Raw genomic sequence first — 17,801 nt, forward strand, 5'->3', positions numbered from 1 at the left:
TGAGTACGCTTATAATCACCCACCACCCAAACCACCGAAGGTTCTCCCTCAGAGAGATTGTGAGTACACTTATAATCACCCACCACCCAAACCACCGAAGGTTCTCCCTCAGAGAGATTGTGAGTACACTTATAATCACCCACCACCCAAACCACCGAAGGTTCTCCCACAGAGAGATTGTGAGTACACTTATAATCACCCACCACCTAAACCACCGAAGGTTCTCCCACAGAGAGATTGTAAGTACACTTATAATCACCCACCTCCCAAACCATCGAAGCTTCTCCCTCAGAGAGATTGTGAGTACACTTATAATCACCCACCACCCAAACCACCGAAGGTTCTCCCACAGAGAGATTGTGAGTACACTTATAATCACCCACCTCCCAAACCACCAAAGGTTCTCCCTCATAGAGAATTTGCGTAGATTTATAATCACCCACCTCCCAAACCATCAAAGGTTCTCCCTCAGAATGATTGTGAGTACACTTATAATCACCCACCTCCCAAACCACCAAAGGTTCTCCCACAGAGAGATTGTGAGTACACTTATAATCACCCACCACCCAAACCACCGAAGCTTCTCCCACAGAGAGATTGTGAGTACACTTATAAATCACCCACCACCCAAACCACCGAAAGTTCTCCCCCAGAGAGATTGTAAGTACACTTATAATCACCCACCTCCCAAACCACCGAAGGTTCTCCCACAGAGAGATTGTGAGTACACTTATAATCACCCACCACCCAAACCACCGAAGCTTCTCCCACAGAGAGATTGTGAGTACACTTATAATCACCCACCACCCAAACCACCGAAGGTTCACCCACAGAGAGATTGTGAGTACACTTATAATCACCCACCACCCAAACTACTGAAGCTTCTCCCTCAGAGAGATTGTGAGTACACTTATAATCACCCACCACCCAAACCACCGAAGCTTCTCCCACAGAGAGATTGTGAGTATACTTATAATCATCGCCCAAACCACCGAAGGTTCTCCCACAGAGAGATTGTGAGTACACTTATAATCAACACCCAAACCACCGAAGGTTCTCCCTCAGAGAGATTGTGAGTACACTTATAATCACCCACCACCCAAACCACCGAAGGTTCTCCCTCAGAGAGATTGTGAGTACACTTATAATCACCCACCACCCAAACCACCGAAGGTTCTCCCTCAGAGAGATTGTGAGTACACTTATAATCACCCACCACCCAAACCACCGAAGGTTCTCCCTCAGAGAGATTGTGAGTACACTTATAATCACCCACCTCCCAAACCACCGAAGGTTCTCCCTCAGAGAGATTGTAAGTACACTTATAATCACCCACCTCCCAAACCACCGAAGGTTCTCCCTCAGAGAGATTGTGAGTATACTTATAATCACCCACCACCCGAACCACCGAAAGTTCTCCCACAGAGAGATTGTGAGTACACTTATAATCACCCACCTCCCAAACCACCGAAGGTTCTCCCTCAGAGAGATTGTGAGTACACTTATAATCACCCACCACCCAAACCACCGAAAGTTCTCCCCCAGAGAGATTGTAAGTACACTTATAATCACCCACCTCCCAAACCACCGAAGGTTCTCCCACAGAGAGATTGTGAGTACACTTATAATCACCCACCACCCAAACCACCGAAGGTTCTCCCTCAGAGAGATTGTGAGTACACTTATAATCACCCACCACCCAAACCACTGAAGGTTCTCCCACAGAGAGATTGTGAGTACATCACCCACCACCCAAACCACCGAAGGTTCTCCCTCAGAGAGATTGTGAGTACACTTATAATCACCCACCACCCAAACCACCGAAGGTTCTCCCACAGAGAGATTGTAAGTACACTTATAATCACCACCCAAACCACCGAAGGTTCTCCCTCAGAGAGATTGTAAGTACACTTATAATCACCCACCTCCCAAACCACCGAAGGTTCTCCCACAGAGAGATTGTAAGTACACTTATAATCACCACCCAAACCACCGAAGGTTCTCCCACAGAGAGATTGTGAGTACACTTATAATCACCCACCACCCAAACCACCGAAGGTTCTCCCACAGAGAGATTGTAAGTACACTTATAATCACCCACCACCCAAACCACCGAAGGTTCTCCCTCAGAGAGATTGTAAGTACACTTATAATCACCCACCTCCCAAACCACCGAAGGTTCTCCCACAGAGAGATTGTAAGTACACTTATAATCACCCACCACCCAAACCACCAAAGGTTCTCCCTCAGAGAGATTGTAAGTACACTTATAATCACCCACCACCCAAACCACCGAAGGTTCTCCCTCAGAGAGATTGTAAGTACACTTATAATCACCCACCACCCAAACCACCGAAGGTTCTCCCTCAGAGAGATTTTAAGTACATCACCCACCACCCAAACCACCGAAGGTTCTCCCTCAGAGAGATTGTGAGTACACTTATAATCACCCACCACCCAAACCACCGAAGGTTCTCCCTCAGAGAGATTGTAAGTACATCACCCACCACCCAAACCACCGAAGGTTCTCCCTCAGAGAGATTGTGAGTACACTTATAATCACCCACCACCCAAACCATCGAAGGTTCTCCCTCAGAGAGATTGTAAGTACATCACCCACCAACCAAACCACCGAAGGTTCTCCCTCAGAGAGATTGTGAGTACGCTTATAATCACCCACCACCCAAACCACCGAATGTTCTCCCTCAGAGAGATTGTGAGTACACTTATAATCACCCACCACCCAAACCACCGAAGGTTCTCCCTCAGAGAGATTGTAAGTACACTTATAATCACCCACCACCCAAACCACCGAAGGTTCTCCCACAGAGAGATTGTGAGTATACTTATAATCACCCACCACCTAAACCACCGAAGGTTCTCCCACAGAGAGATTGTAAGTACACTTATAATCACCCACCTCCCAAACCATCGAAGCTTCTCCCTCAGAGAGATTGTGAGTACACTTATAATCACCCACCACCCAAACCACCGAAGGTTCTCCCACAGAGAGATTGTGAGTACACTTATAATCACCCACCTCCCAAACCACCAAAGGTTCTCCCTCATAGAGAATTTGAGTAGATTTATAATCACCCACCTCCCAAACCATCAAAGGTTCTCCCTCAGAATGATTGTGAGTACACTTATAATCACCCACCTCCCAAACCACCAAAGGTTCTCCCACAGAGAGATTGTGAGTACACTTATAATCACCCACCACCCAAACCACCGAAAGTTCTCCCTCAGAGAGATTGCGAGTACACTTATAATCACCCACCTCCCAAACCACTGAAGGTTCTCCCACAGAGAGATTGTGAGTACACTTATAATCACCCACCACCCAAACCACCGAAAGTTCTCCCTCAGAGAGATTGTGAGTACACTTATAATCACCCACCTCCCAAACCACTGAAGGTTCTCCCACAGAGAGATTGTGAGTACACTTATAATCACCCACCCAAACCACCGAAGGTTCTCCCTCAGAGAGATTGTGAGTACACTTATAAGCACCCACCACCCAAACCACCAAAGGTTCTCCCTCGGAGAGATTGTGAGTACACTTATAATCACCCACCTCCCAAACCACCGAAGGTTCTCCCACAGAGAGATTGTAAGTACACTTATAATCACCCACCACCCAAACCACCGAAGGTTCTCCCACAGAGAGATTGTAAGTACACTTATAATCACCCACCACCCAAACCACCGAAGGTTCTCCCTCAGAGAGATTGTGAGTACACTTATAATCACCCACCACCCAAACCACCGAAGGTTCTCTCACAGAGAGATTGTGAGTACACTTATAATCACCCACCACCCAAACCACCGAAGGTTCTCCCTCAGAGAGATTGTAAGTACACTTATAATCACCCACCACCCAAACCACCGAAGGTTCTCCCTCAGAGAGATTGTAAGTACACTTATAATCACCCACCTCCCAAACCACCGAAGGTTCTCCCACAGAGAGATTGTAAGTACACTTATAATCACCCATCAAACCCAAACCACCGAAGGTTCTCCCTCAGAGAGATTGTAAGTACACTTATAATCACCCACCACCCAAACCACCGAAGCTTCTCCCTCAGAGAGATTGTAAGTACACTTATAATCACCCCACCCAAACCACCGAAGGTTCTCCCACAGAGAGATTGTAAGTACACTTATAATCACCCACCACCCAAACCACCGAAGGTTCTCCCTCAGAGAGATTGTAAGTACATCACCCACCACCCAAACCACCGAAGGTTCTCCCACAGAGAGATTGTGAGTACTGGCAGACATGGAGTGGGAAGTTTTAAAATGAAGAAGATAAAAGTTAATTTCTAAAATGTTATTTTCCAAAATGTTTAATATTTTTCGCATGCAAGTTATTTTCATGTATTTTGTAGGCGATTGAAATTAATGAAAACGTGAAAATATATTGCTGTAAAAAAGGTTCAACTACAAGTACAGTAGAGCGTTTTTCCTGTAGACCGTGAAATTTAATTGCAGTAAAAGTGTTATTGGGCGTGAAAATGCAAAATTTAGTTGCTACAAAAAGTTGGTTTACAGTAAAACTACTTGATTTCTACAATTTTGTGATTTATTTTCCCAGTGGATGTGTCGACGCCTACAGTTGAACTCAATGCCTTAGCTATGAAGCGTGGTGAACAGACCATGTACCGTCCATTAGACAACCGACAGAACTATTACCCTCCCCCGAACTACAACTACCGTGGCATGTACCAACAGAGGTAAAATATATAGCCAGTTTTTAAAACTCTAGATTGTTGATTGCATAGTTGTGGCCGCTAAATTTACCAAAAAACAAAATCCAAACTTTTTTTCGGTGATAAAGTCAAATGTTCTGAGGTTGAGAGTTAACAGATTCGGCTCAATAAGCGTCCCCATGCCTATGAGCGCTCCTCCCCCTTTTTGAGGCCTAATTTTCATGTGCTTTAAATTAAATGTAGACTGAAAATATGAAAACTAATGATTCTTGATTTGATTTCTTTTGCCAATTTATTGATGGCTTACTTCATGCAATAAGTAAGTCAAAAGCTGATAAAAAGTTGGTTCTATTCATGCCCAATTATTTTTCCATATTTTTAAGGGCCCTGTATACTTATTGGGTTGAATACAGTACAAGAATTTTTTGCTGTAAATTTATAGGAAGGCTTAGCTCTAAAATATACCTACAGCATGTATTAAAAGCATTAGCTAGCAAGTGACTTAAATTCCAGAAATTGACTTATTGATAATGATTCATTGTAGCTAATAGGACTTTTCATAAGTGTTGTGCTGATTCTCGATTTTTTTATAAGATTAACTGATGTATGATTTTCCTAAAGACTATTTCAAAATGCCTTAGACATGTTAGATACGCAAGAATTCAAATTTGAATTAAAGAAAAAAAATACTTCAATTCATACTGTTGTTTCATCTTTCTAAAAAAAATTCAGGGAAATTAAAAGGTTAATTTGATATATAAATACATGTATAGGAGAGTTTTCTGTAAATGGAACCCGAATCAGGGATCAATCTAGCTCTGATTTATTACCGTTTATAGGTAAATTTCCCCTCAAGGAATGAATTCCCCTTTGGCCTAAAATTCCCCTGAAGATTTAAAAATTCCCCATTTAAAGCTAAAATATGACTGTTTTTGTAACAAAATTTCCCTTGTGACTTATTTTTCATTAATTATTTTAGACTTTTGTTTGCAAATTTCTTCATATTTATCATACAGCTACTGCATATTTTATGATTAACTCAAACTTTTCATTATTGAGCTTAAAATCTTGCTTTACTAAATCTAAAAATAAAATTAGTTGTTTTACAGTACCTTTTCTACAAAATGCATATAATTTTGGACCAAAATAAGAAGATTCAAATTCCCCTATATTTCGCCAAACTTTTCCCCTATTTTGAAAAAGAGTAGTTTTCCCCAAAACCTAGATTGATCCCTGCGAATATAAAATCGATAAGTATGTTGTCCTAAACTGATGGTCGATTTACAACCAGTTCCCAACACTACTTTTCATTCCATATAACTATCTCTGTATTACCAAGTGATAATCTAATTAACAGATACCATTATCCCAGAGCTCCACGTGTGTTCCAAGTGTGTCTGAAAGTCGGGCCGCGAGAGTTTATCGGAGAGGGACCCACACGTCAGGATGCTCGACACGACGCTGCTACCAAGGCACTAGCCATGCTAAGTAAACTACCAATGCCCAGTGAACAAGACCAGAAGGCTGAGGCAGCAACCTCACCCTCGGATGATGTAGATGGTATGCACTCTAGTTTACTCAGCAAATAATGGCCTATTTAAATTTTGATCTGAATATATCCTGCAATTTATGTATGATTTTTAAAGGTGAGTCTAGATTAACTAATTTTCAAATTTTGATGAGTCCTGATATAAAGAATTATATTGAGGGTTCTCAAAAAATTAGTGAGTCCAAGAGGAAAATAATGAATTCAGGACACATCTAGGTATGTTCTGTAAATTACTGATATATTTGGCATACATGATCAGTTATGTCCCCATTGTGAAATGGTGGAGCAGAATTGGATTTAGCACTAGCCATGTCTGTCTCATCCAGTTCTGTGACATTGTAGGGCACTTATGTCTCATTCACCCCCTGAATTTTTATAATGGACTGGTCTAGTCCTTGATTTAGAAGAGTCTAAATGTGTCTAAATGAATGAGTTAACTTTAATAGTTGGTACAGATGCCCCAATTTTCACATAAGGTGTAATACTGAGCCTACAAAGAGCTATCTGAGAAATTTGTAGATGTATTTTTACAATGCTGGTATATTTACAGGGTTATCTATATTTTTTACAGATATAGACAAACTGAAATCAGAAATCAGCCTTGTCCATGAGATTGCACTCAAGCGTAATCTGAAAGTCAGCTTTGACGTGAGTAAAATTCTTTTATTATTGTACTATATGATAAAAAGATGTAGCGCTTGATTATTCCACTGTAAGCTCTGCCCTCATGCCTTTTATAAAACTTGGTTTATTGAATTGTTGTTCATTGATTAGTATTTTCCTTATATAGATTTGTTCATTTTCATATTCAAACAAATAAGCGCCTGGCTCACATGAAAATTGAAAAAAATGAAAATTGCTTAATAAGCTAGTAGGACAAACATTGGGCTAACATTTTACAAAATTATTGCACAGAGTAAGTTTAATCAAATTACAAAAGAAATCAAATAGAGATACCTACAAAGGCCCTGGTTTCTCGAAACAAAACTGAAGACTTTAAGTCAAAACTTAAGTTTTTCTCCTTATGTAACTTATATTGCAATTTATGACTTAACTCAGTTTTTGACTTAAGTTTGTTTTGAGAAATTGGGGCCTGTTTTCTTAGTTTCAGTCTGTGTTAATAGAAATATGCCGCTCTATTCTAGGCCGGGAAATGTTAATGAATTCTCAAAACTCTAGAAAATGTTTAAGCAAAAGACTAACTAATGACTTCCAATACAGGTTATCCGAGAGTCTGGTCCACCGCATATGAAGACGTTTGTGACACGCTGTTCCGTTGGGGAGTTTGAGGCTGAGGCTGAGGGCAACAGTAAAAAGATGTCGAAGAAGAAAGTGGCCGAGATGATGCTAGAGAAATTACGAGAACTTCCTTCTCTGCCTGTGTCGACCATGAAGCCAAGGAATAAACCCAACAACAAGAAAAAATCAAAGAACATCATTAAAGTAAGTTTAAATTTTAAAAGATGTTAGGTGTTGGTAATTAAAACTACCTTATCAACCATCTCTGTGTAAAGACGACTGCTAAACAAGACCACTTTTCCAGGGTCCCAAATGACCTATTCCAACACAGTTCAACCTTTGTATAAAGACCACCTGCTTCACTTTTCTAGAATCTCAAATGATCAAATTTAACACAATTTACATGTGTATAAAGACCACCTGCTTAATAAGACAACTTTTCTAGGGTCCCAAATGATCAATTCCAACACAATTATACCAGTGATATTTGTGATGTCCCCCTGTCTCAGGCTATCACTTGTTTTATGTTATAATACATCTGCTTAAGAGGTTGAAAAAAAAGTTGTAAATTCTTTACTGATCAAAAAGTTAATTGAACTTTAATTTAAAGACTTGAAGTGCAAATAATAAAACATTCTGGCAGTGATTGAGAATGATTAATGTATTATGGAAAATTACTTTCAAATGCAAAAAATTAAAGAATGAATGACTTGCATCTTGACCTTTATCACACACGGGTTAGTGATTATTTCACATGCGTTTTTATATTCCATTTCACAGAATTATGGATTGAGCGACTTGCATTTTGACCTTTATCACAAACGTTGTTGTTCTACCATATTGTTTTGTCCTCAACAGCAAGTACAGAAGGCCAATCCAGACTATGGTGTGGGTATAAATCCCATCAGTCGACTGATACACTTCCAACAGGCACAACAGAAAAAGGAGCCAGTTTATACTCTAGTGACGGAGAGAGGACTTCCAAGACGCCGCGAGTTTGTCATTCAAGTAATTTATTATGTATCACTATAAAGTGGTTAAGAGAAGGAAATAAATATGATAATCTTGAGGAAGGAATTTCCAGAAAACCAAGTTTCTTTCGAGTCTTATAAATTTTGTGATTTCCATTTTAAAGCATTTTCGCAGAGATTAAGTTTCACAGATTTAAAATCAAATTGAAATACATTTGAATGGAATTGTGCTAGAATTGTGGAAGATATTAATACATGGATATAAACTTTTGTGAATATACATGGATTGCGAAATTTGTGAAAATAAATCGCGCCGTCAAACTGACATTGATTTCTACAATGATTTTGAATTATAATTGATCCTATGGGTATGGACAATCATTCAAAGGAGCTAAATACTGGATGTTGAGAATTTCAAGAGGCCCAAAGGACAGAAAAGTTAAGTTATGTAACGACATTGCTATATTTTATGATACTTGTAAATTACAAGGAACCTGGATTAATTTAACAAACCTCCAGAGGCAAGCTTTGCTGTTCGCAAACAGCTCTTCTCTTAGTTATAGAATTAACCAACTGTTCACTTTTATAATACAGGTCCAGGTAGACGACCAGACGTGTACAGGAGTGGGACCAAACAAGAAGCTGGCTAAGAGACACGCTGCGGAGGCCATGCTTACTCTCCTAGGCTACAACAAGCCTTCTCCTCAACCCACCAAACCTGCCATCAAATCCGCTACGACTCCTGAGGTATGTACAAACCCCGCCATCAAATCACGAGATATGGCTATTTATATTGTGTTCATTGATTAAAAAATATGGTAAGCAGATACTTATACAATCATGCTGCTGTTCCAGTAAATTAGCTCCGATTTCTCGAACGAAAAGTGCTGACTTAAGTCAAAATTTAAGTTTTTTCTCCTTACATTACTTATGTTAAAATTTTTGACTTAAGTTTGTTTACAGAAATGGAGGCCTGTTTTTATTTTGCTCATTTATTATAAGACTATTTTCCTGAAAATGAAAACACTGCACCATTTGATTTCACTCACTACAGTCTCTAAATTGTTGATATTTAAAAAAAAATCATTTTCAAATTAGAATCTATTCTAACCTTTTTATTTTCAGGGTATATCTGGAGAAAAGAAAGTTACATTTGTTGAAAATAATGATGACTCAGGTTTGTCGATCTATTAATAGTTAAATTCATATTCTATTTGAATCAGGTTTGTTGATTTATTAAAGGGACAATGTCCCTTTAATAGTTAAATTCATATTCTATTTGAATCAGGTTTGTCATTCTATAAATAGTTAAATTCATATTCTATTTGAATCAGATTTGTTGATCTTTTAATTAAATATCAAAATATCTGCTATTAATCAAACCTATGGATTACCACCACGACTTGCCTAAATGAACATTTCTGTGAAATACTATTTTGGATATTGCAGAATTATCTCCCTTGCAGGTAAGTATCTATTGTGACGTCATTATTTTGTGAGCGCAATTTGACTTGGTTTTCACCAAAAAGTATGACGTCAAAATCAATACCTATCCGCAAGGGTGGAAAACTCTGCAATGTGCAAATTTTGAATACACATTCTATATTAAGCTATTACCAATTGAAGTCGTATTGTTTGTAATTCCCTGATTGTAGGTAAAGAAATGTTTTAATCTTTCAGTGAGTGATATGAATGGAAAAGCACCGGTCGGTCGACAACTTGTTCCTGGCCTTCTACTCCTACCAGACTCAAAATATACAGGAGGAGCATTATACAATCCAAGTACGTTACTAAATCTAATGTTCTGTTAAAAAATTATTTTGTTTTAAAAATCCTACCTTAAAATAAAGCAAAGAAAAATAGTTTTCTCTCAGATAACGTTATAAATACTATAAGCCAATTTTCTTTTGCATGTGATTAACTTTCGTGATTAAGGTTTATTAAATTTATCTCCGCAGATTATCTTCCAGTTTGATAGATTTAAAGATATTTTAATTCAGACATTGAATACGCAAATATGAATCCCTATGAACTTGATTTGAAACTGAAATCACGAAACATATCATCTGCCAAAGAAAGTTAATTTACAGTATAGGCAAAAGACAAGCCTAGGTGAGATGGTGAAAATACAAAATAGCAGCCATATTAATTATAAACATATAAATTATTTCACATCCCTTTTACAGGTACTGTATACGCACACGTCCGTTTTTTGTGACTCACAATTTCACTTGCTTCAAATCAAATGCAGATTATAAGTATGAAAACAAATCAGTTCTTTATTTGATTTCTTTTGCAATTTTTTTTGTGCTTTAACTTTAAGAAAGGGTAGTCCTAATTTGGTTCTAGGTGCTTATTGAGTCGAAAATGATAAACGCAATAAACGTTTGTGTTCTAGGTCTTTCGGGAATGGGCGACAGTCTTGGGTTTGGTCCCAGTCCTCGTTTACGTCTCGGAGAGATCGCTGCCACAAACAACGTCGACATCAAGTTTGATGAATTTGCCGGCACGGTGAGTGTTGTTTACTACTAATATTAAAATATACTCAATAAAAAGGCGACAAAAATTCTGTAGTATTAATGAAAGTTGATTTGATAAGACATGAATGGGTAGTTAATCAGTTTCCATGGAAGTTTCTATCCAGGTAAACAAGATTGATACAACAATAAATTAGACTGGTTTATTTACCACATGCTATACTCCATAATATTTGTACGATACTACTTTTCTCTGGTGGTGATGTAGCGTAACTTTTGTAATATTCCCGCTGAAATAATGTTAACGTGGGATATTATCTTTTGACGTCGTTCCATCACCAATAGAAACAGTAGTCCCGCACAAACATTATCAGGTATCACGTGGTTTGTGAATTAGTCACATTACTTTGACTTTTGCACATTTATTGTAAATAATAATACGATTGGTGAAAATCTTTTTTCCTTCTTCAGACAAATAACACCGAAGTCCTGAGCCGCGTCACTTTGATGACTATACCACCTCGTATCTTCCACGGTAGTGGTCCGTCCCCGGATGCTGCTCGAGATACAGCTTCCCTTGAAGCTCTGGCATTCCTCGCCAACCTTGGGAAGGAAGATATCTCAGCCAGCGGCGATGCGTAAGTATAATGGTATATGTAAAACAAGTGTTCTTGCAATGTATATCAGAATATATATCTGAAACTAAAAGATTTTTTTAGGATTTTTCTACTGTGATAGGTTGGGGAGATACACTAATAATAATATGCATTCATAATGTAATGTTAATGTTAAAATTTTGTCGATAATTGTACTATACCGGTTTTGTTTGGAGATGGCTAATATAGGCTTTGCCTGTTGCCAAATCCATATGCATATTATTTGCAATAAAATTTGTTGAAATGAAAGGAAATTTCACAATCATAAATCTACTAATTTGCTCCTCTACGATGCTCTATGACATGCTCCAATACCAGATCTAACAACTACTCATTTGAGGTCACCTCAGCATGACCCCTATGGTTAGCCAATCAGCATGTCACCTAAGAAATCTTCAGTGTGGTTGATTCACTTTGAAGTATAAGTGGCTACTTGTACATCTCGAGATGTTCCGATTCTAGGTCAGGGGTTGAACATCTAGGCCAGGGGTCATGCTGAATTGACCCTGAACAGAGAGTTGTTAGATCTTGTATTGGAGTCTACTGTAGAGCTTGGTGTAGTGTTTCATAGAAATCGTTACATGTCAAGTCCAGTTTTAATTTGATTGTGCATTTATTGAATGCTGTAAAATCTTTTCTACCGTAAGTTATAAAAATTTTGAATTATTTTAACATGTTCACTGTATAGTCAGTTATATTCATTGGTCAAATTATTTGCGATTTGAATCAAAAACTAGGAAAATTAATAATTTATTTTCTGTTTTTTTAAGTGTGAAAAATAAGAAAGATGCAGGAGTACTAACTAAATATCTATCATTCATAGACATTTCACATTTATAATTTTGCATTGCTGTCTTTTCAAAGAAAGTAATTCTTGTTTTCTTTTTTTAGTGTGAAAAACAAGAAAGACGCAGGAGAACTAGCTAACTCTACTAGCGTAGGAGGTACTCATACAGGGAGAGTGCCCCCTATGTAAACTCGGACACATTGTGAGAATGCCTCGTCACTCATTCTACCGGAACACTTGTCATCATGATAGATGAGCAAAAACAGACGTTTAACATGGATCAGACATCTTTAACATCTTGAATTTCCTACTAGCTCTGCTTCCTATTTCTTCACTAATATTCATCTCGTGACTAGGATGCTTAGCATGTGTTTATTTTTAAAATGGAATGATGTGTGAAGTTCAAAATGTTTCATCGTTGTTGTTTTTTTTTTTCCTTTTTTTTTTTAACATTTCAATACTGTTACAATTTACAAAGTTTTTTCTGACTTTCTGAAATGATTTTTCATTTTCAAAACGTTTATATATCTTGAGACAATGTCTGTTTTTGCTTTTTTTTATTCCTGACTACCCTTTTTGGCAATATCTAATTGAATGTGAACTATACATTCAGGAGAGTTTAAGATGCCATTTAGGGAGGAACAGGTTTGATGTACATGTAATTTTTGTAGTTATATAATTATTTTTTGGCAAGATGAAGGAGGATGAACGAGGTATTTTATTGGATAATTTACATGAATACATGTGAAGACAACATTGTCATTACTTATCGATATCGTAGTCAAGATGAGATGTATGTTACACTAAGAATATTAATCTCCATATATGAGTAAACTTCATCCTTAGATTTCATGTGAATGGAAATACTAGGTCATATTCGAAACATTTACTTGAAATTGGAAATTTTATAAGCAGAAATTTAGTTTCCATTAAACAGAAAATGTGTTAATTTTTTTTCTCTGTTTCTATGGAAGACTTGTATAAGTGATGAAGATCAACTCATTTACCCCCTAAAGATACATTTAGACTCTTCTAAATCAAAGAATAGAACAGTCCATTATGAAATTTCAGGGGTGAATGAGTTATATTGGAGATTCTTAACATTAATTTACAGTCTGAGAATGAACAATTGTTTACCTTGACGGTGTTCTTTGGTAAAAGGAATTTTATTTCATATTTTGAATACAAAACCTTTCAATCCCTTTAATTAATTATATTTATGTCTTGTGGTCGGATATTGTAAAGACACAAGGGAAATGTGTTTTGAGCTCCCCATGTAAGAGACTGCGTACAATGTATCATTTTGTAAATATAATGCCACGACTTCCTTGGGCTGTTTCTTTTTAACTAACACCCCGAAAGATTATATCTGTCTAGAGAGATTTATTTAATTGAAATTTAAGGAATTATTTTCATTAAATTCTCAAGGGTTATTTGCTGAAAAATTCTCACATTTTATTTTTTCTCCCATAACTTAGAGCCGACTGGTCAGTCGATTTCTTATTGGACATTGTTTTGTTAGAGAAGACGAAATGTTTCTAAAGTGTCTTATCGTGTTACAATGTATACCTCTGACATTGTTGGAGTAGGTTATTTGATGAAGTATTGAGAATGATTCTTTATTTGTAAAAACAACTTAAAAAATCTTTTGAGTTTGCAAGAAGAATATTGAAGTTAAGGTAAATATCATAGACAGATTTAATTTGTGTTAGCGCTTGACCTGCTTATCATTAGACATACAACTAATATTAATCGGAGGGAATTTTTATTTTCTTTTTATCCTGATGTATTATTAGGAACCTATTTGTGGTAAATAATTGGAGATTGTTGATTTTTAGACTGTTCACGAGAAAGATGAGACAGATATTTTGTTTGTACCAGACATACAAAAACAGCTACAGACTTTCCTTAGAACAAATGTATGTTAACAAAAGTTTTGGAAGTTTGTACCAAAAATATAACCATTATTGTGGGGCAGTTGCCAGGTATTGACCGCTGACTGATTGTTTTTCTCTGGGTACTCCGGTTTTCTTCCACCATTAAACCCGGCATGTCCTTACATGACACTGGACGTTAAACTTAACAAACCTCTTTGTGAGTGCTACAGCATGTAAAACTTGACTGTTGAAAAGGCGTCAATATCTTGTCAGATTATGATGTGGTCTGATTGTCGTTTGTAAAGTGTGTATTATTTATAAATGCTGCTAATTGATATGTCTGGCAACAAAATGCTTGTCTAAGAACTCCTTCACCCCTGAAAATTCACAATGAACCATTCCAGCCTTTGAAGCGGGACGGCCCAAATGTGTATGAAGGGGTGAACAAGTTAAAAATTGAACCTTGACCATGATATGTGTATTTTACTAGTATTTTAGCTACAAATGGAAGTTTGTTGTTTAGAAATTTTCACTCTTTCTCTTGGTGTTGTCTTCATATATAATCATTTGATATATTTGTTTGTTTTAGACATGAGGATTACTTGGGAGAACATTCGATACATTTTCACCACCAACTTTCACCGTGATTTTCAAAAATGTTTGATCCTAACTTCAGTTCACTTTGTTATGTATCAAGTTAAGGATAAATTACAAATTAGGTGATGTTTTTCTTTCGGCAAACTTTGGGTTTCAAAATTAAAGAAGCTATGAAAGATTGAAAAAAAAAATAAAGATCTGCTTAGTATTGAGATATGAAGTATTATCTCTATTTATTTTGGTATTAGGTATCGACAGTTTTCAATAAATAAACAAAATTTCATCTAACTAAATCCATGATACCATAAATTATAATCAGAAAATGCAGGGCATCCAGTTGACCCTTGACTTTTAGCAGATTCAGAAGTGAAATCACAATTTCTCAGAAATCTGAAGAGTAAAAACCTATGACATGTGCTTCAAACCCAAAAGACTACGTACATATAATTTTTGGGAAACATGGTTCTACTAGATGCCCTGAAATGTTCTCTTCATAGAGATGAGTGATTGCTTTTACTAGCCGGTATGTAAATGAGGCTTTAATCATATATTAGCTATGGTGTAGATGATTTTCTGTTTGCGATATAAGAATATTCTCCTGGTGATCTTCACTTCCCCCCTGCTGTTTAATTGTTAACGAAGCAAGTCTAACTAAGATGGTTACAGTTTGGTTGTATTATGTGCCTGCTTCACTGTGATATTCTGATCCACCGGAGTTACTTCCCTTCATTTCACTCAGAAACAAAGGGAGTAACTCTGATCGGAATGTTACAGATTGGATACATATTGTGTGTACCTCACAGTGGTAGAAACATGTTTTAGAACTAATGTGATCTCTTTCACCCCTGAAATTTCATAATGAACCATTCCAGCATTTGATTTGGAAGAATTCAAAAGGGTCTTTAGGGGCGAATGAGTTAAAAGTTGTATTAATTATTGGAAACGTTTCAAGTAATTCTATATTAATTGTGTAAGACAGAAGAATTCATGCTTAGAGATTACCATCAGACAGTGAACATCTTAGTTGGACTGTAGGTCGTGTTGTTGTTGTGGTAATTTTCTCGACATTTTGTGTCATTATTGTGACGTAGAAAACAATAATGAACACAAAACTGTACCACACTCTGTATTAAGGCTTGGATGTATTCCATGATCATTAAATTGGTTCACACCAAAATTTTGTTGTTTATCTTTTTTTATCCGAAATATGCTTGCTGCTGATCAACTCACTTTCAAGAAATTGCGAAAATAAATTTTTGCTAAACTGTCTCATATAAGGAGAAGTATAAACGGCTACTAGTGTGTCCAATTCCAGGCCAGGGGTCATGCTGAGGTGACCTTAAATGGAAAATTGATAGATCTTGTATTAGAGCTGAATGTAGAGCTTGAAGACAGCTCAGGAGAAAAATCTGAACTAATCACAGGACCGTAAAAATATCCTTTGAAGACTACAGAGAGAATAACGCCCCACTTTAAACCACACAGTCAACCAGTGTACCGTTATACAGCTCTTTTGATGAATATCAAATGACCTGTTCTGTTCGGTTGCCTTCAGTTTTACTTTGAAATAGTCCAGGGTTAGATATAATATCAGTTATAGTAACCCCTAGAGTATTGCGGATGATCGGAAGTGGAGCAGAATTACAAGTCTAATATTTAGGTCATGCTGACCTATTGCGTCATCGTGCGTCGTCCATCATTTCCTTGCGAACGCGATAACTAAAGTAAATATTCACCGAGCCTAATGAAACTTTATTTGTAGACTAACATTGGAAAGATCACAGACGAGTTCGAAAATTGGCTTAATTTGACTGTAAATTAGAGAGTTATTGTCCTTTGCAATGATAAATATTATTGGACCTTTTGAACATAACTTGAGCTTAATGAAACTTTAAACATTAGTAGACTAACATTAGAAATATCTTGGACGAGTTAGAAAATCAGCTTGAATTGACAATAATTTATTGGGTTATTGCCCTTTGCACTAATGATTATTATTGGACCTTGTGAATACAATAACGTGAATAAATATGCCTCCGCTTCATGAAACTTTGTAATTAGACTAAAATTGGAAAGTTTGAAAAGAGATCTGATTAGAATGTAACTTACAAAGTTATTGCCCTTTGCAATTATAATTATTGAATCTTGTGAACATGGTAACTTGAATAAATGTGAACTCAGCTTCATGAAACTTTTTATTTAGACTAAAATTAGAAAGATCTCCGACAAATTTGAAAAATTGACCTGATTAGATAGTAACTAACGAAGTTATTGCTCTTGCAATTTTAATTATTGACTCTTGTGAACATGATAACTTGAGTAAATATGATCTGAGCTTAATGAAACTTTGCATATAGACTAATATTGGAAATATCTCGAACAAGTTTGAAAATAAGCTTGATTGGACTCTTAACTTATTTAGGGAGTTATTGCCCCTTGCAATTATAATTATTGAACCTTGGGAATATGGTAATGCGAGTAAATATGCACCAAGCTTAATGAAACTTTGAATGTAGACCTAAGTTCCTATTTCGTGAATAAAAATATATCAGTTTGCTAGTAAATTATATAACTAATTTGTACCAATAAACGCTACTACTCTCGTCATTGGTACACTGTGTTTGTCGCTGGAATATCCCAAGGAAGCTCTTGCCAGGCAGTCTGGTGGTCATCCTCGATACTCCAGGGGTTACTATCACTGACATTACATCCATCCCTAGATAATCTCATAGTAAAACTGAAGGCAGCTGGTGGTAATACATGATGTGTAGTGAGCGGGTGTATGAACAGCCTTTGATGAAATATATTCAAATTATAAATCAATCGTTAATATAAGAAAGACAATTAAGACAATGAATTCCAAACTTGGTAAATCAGCAATATTTATTTCATAACAAAGCCAATGATACAACACGGTAATAAAGCAGTCCGAGACA

General features: G+C 36.9%; 1 protein-coding gene across 1 annotated transcript in view; it reads left to right on the plus strand.

Annotated features, from left to right (window-relative positions):
- Nucleotides 1–16,042, plus strand: part of LOC138309396 (double-stranded RNA-binding protein Staufen homolog) — a 30,242-nt gene extending 14,200 nt beyond the window's left edge. Inside the window, exons 7-15 of the mRNA XM_069250587.1 lie at nucleotides 6,833–6,909; nucleotides 7,483–7,704; nucleotides 8,359–8,508; nucleotides 9,066–9,218; nucleotides 9,597–9,648; nucleotides 10,152–10,253; nucleotides 10,870–10,982; nucleotides 11,420–11,586; nucleotides 12,496–16,042. Coding sequence (XP_069106688.1) covers nucleotides 6,833–6,909; nucleotides 7,483–7,704; nucleotides 8,359–8,508; nucleotides 9,066–9,218; nucleotides 9,597–9,648; nucleotides 10,152–10,253; nucleotides 10,870–10,982; nucleotides 11,420–11,586; nucleotides 12,496–12,580 — 1,121 coding nt within the window. The 3' untranslated portion in view covers nucleotides 12,581–16,042. The remainder of the gene's footprint in view (nucleotides 1–6,832; nucleotides 6,910–7,482; nucleotides 7,705–8,358; nucleotides 8,509–9,065; nucleotides 9,219–9,596; nucleotides 9,649–10,151; nucleotides 10,254–10,869; nucleotides 10,983–11,419; nucleotides 11,587–12,495) is intronic.
- Nucleotides 16,043–17,801: the final 1,759 nt, after the last annotated feature.

Source organism: Argopecten irradians, chromosome 15 (genome assembly GCF_041381155.1).
Source record: "Argopecten irradians isolate NY chromosome 15, Ai_NY, whole genome shotgun sequence".
In the NCBI taxonomy this organism is placed as follows: Eukaryota; Metazoa; Mollusca; class Bivalvia; order Pectinida; family Pectinidae; genus Argopecten; species Argopecten irradians.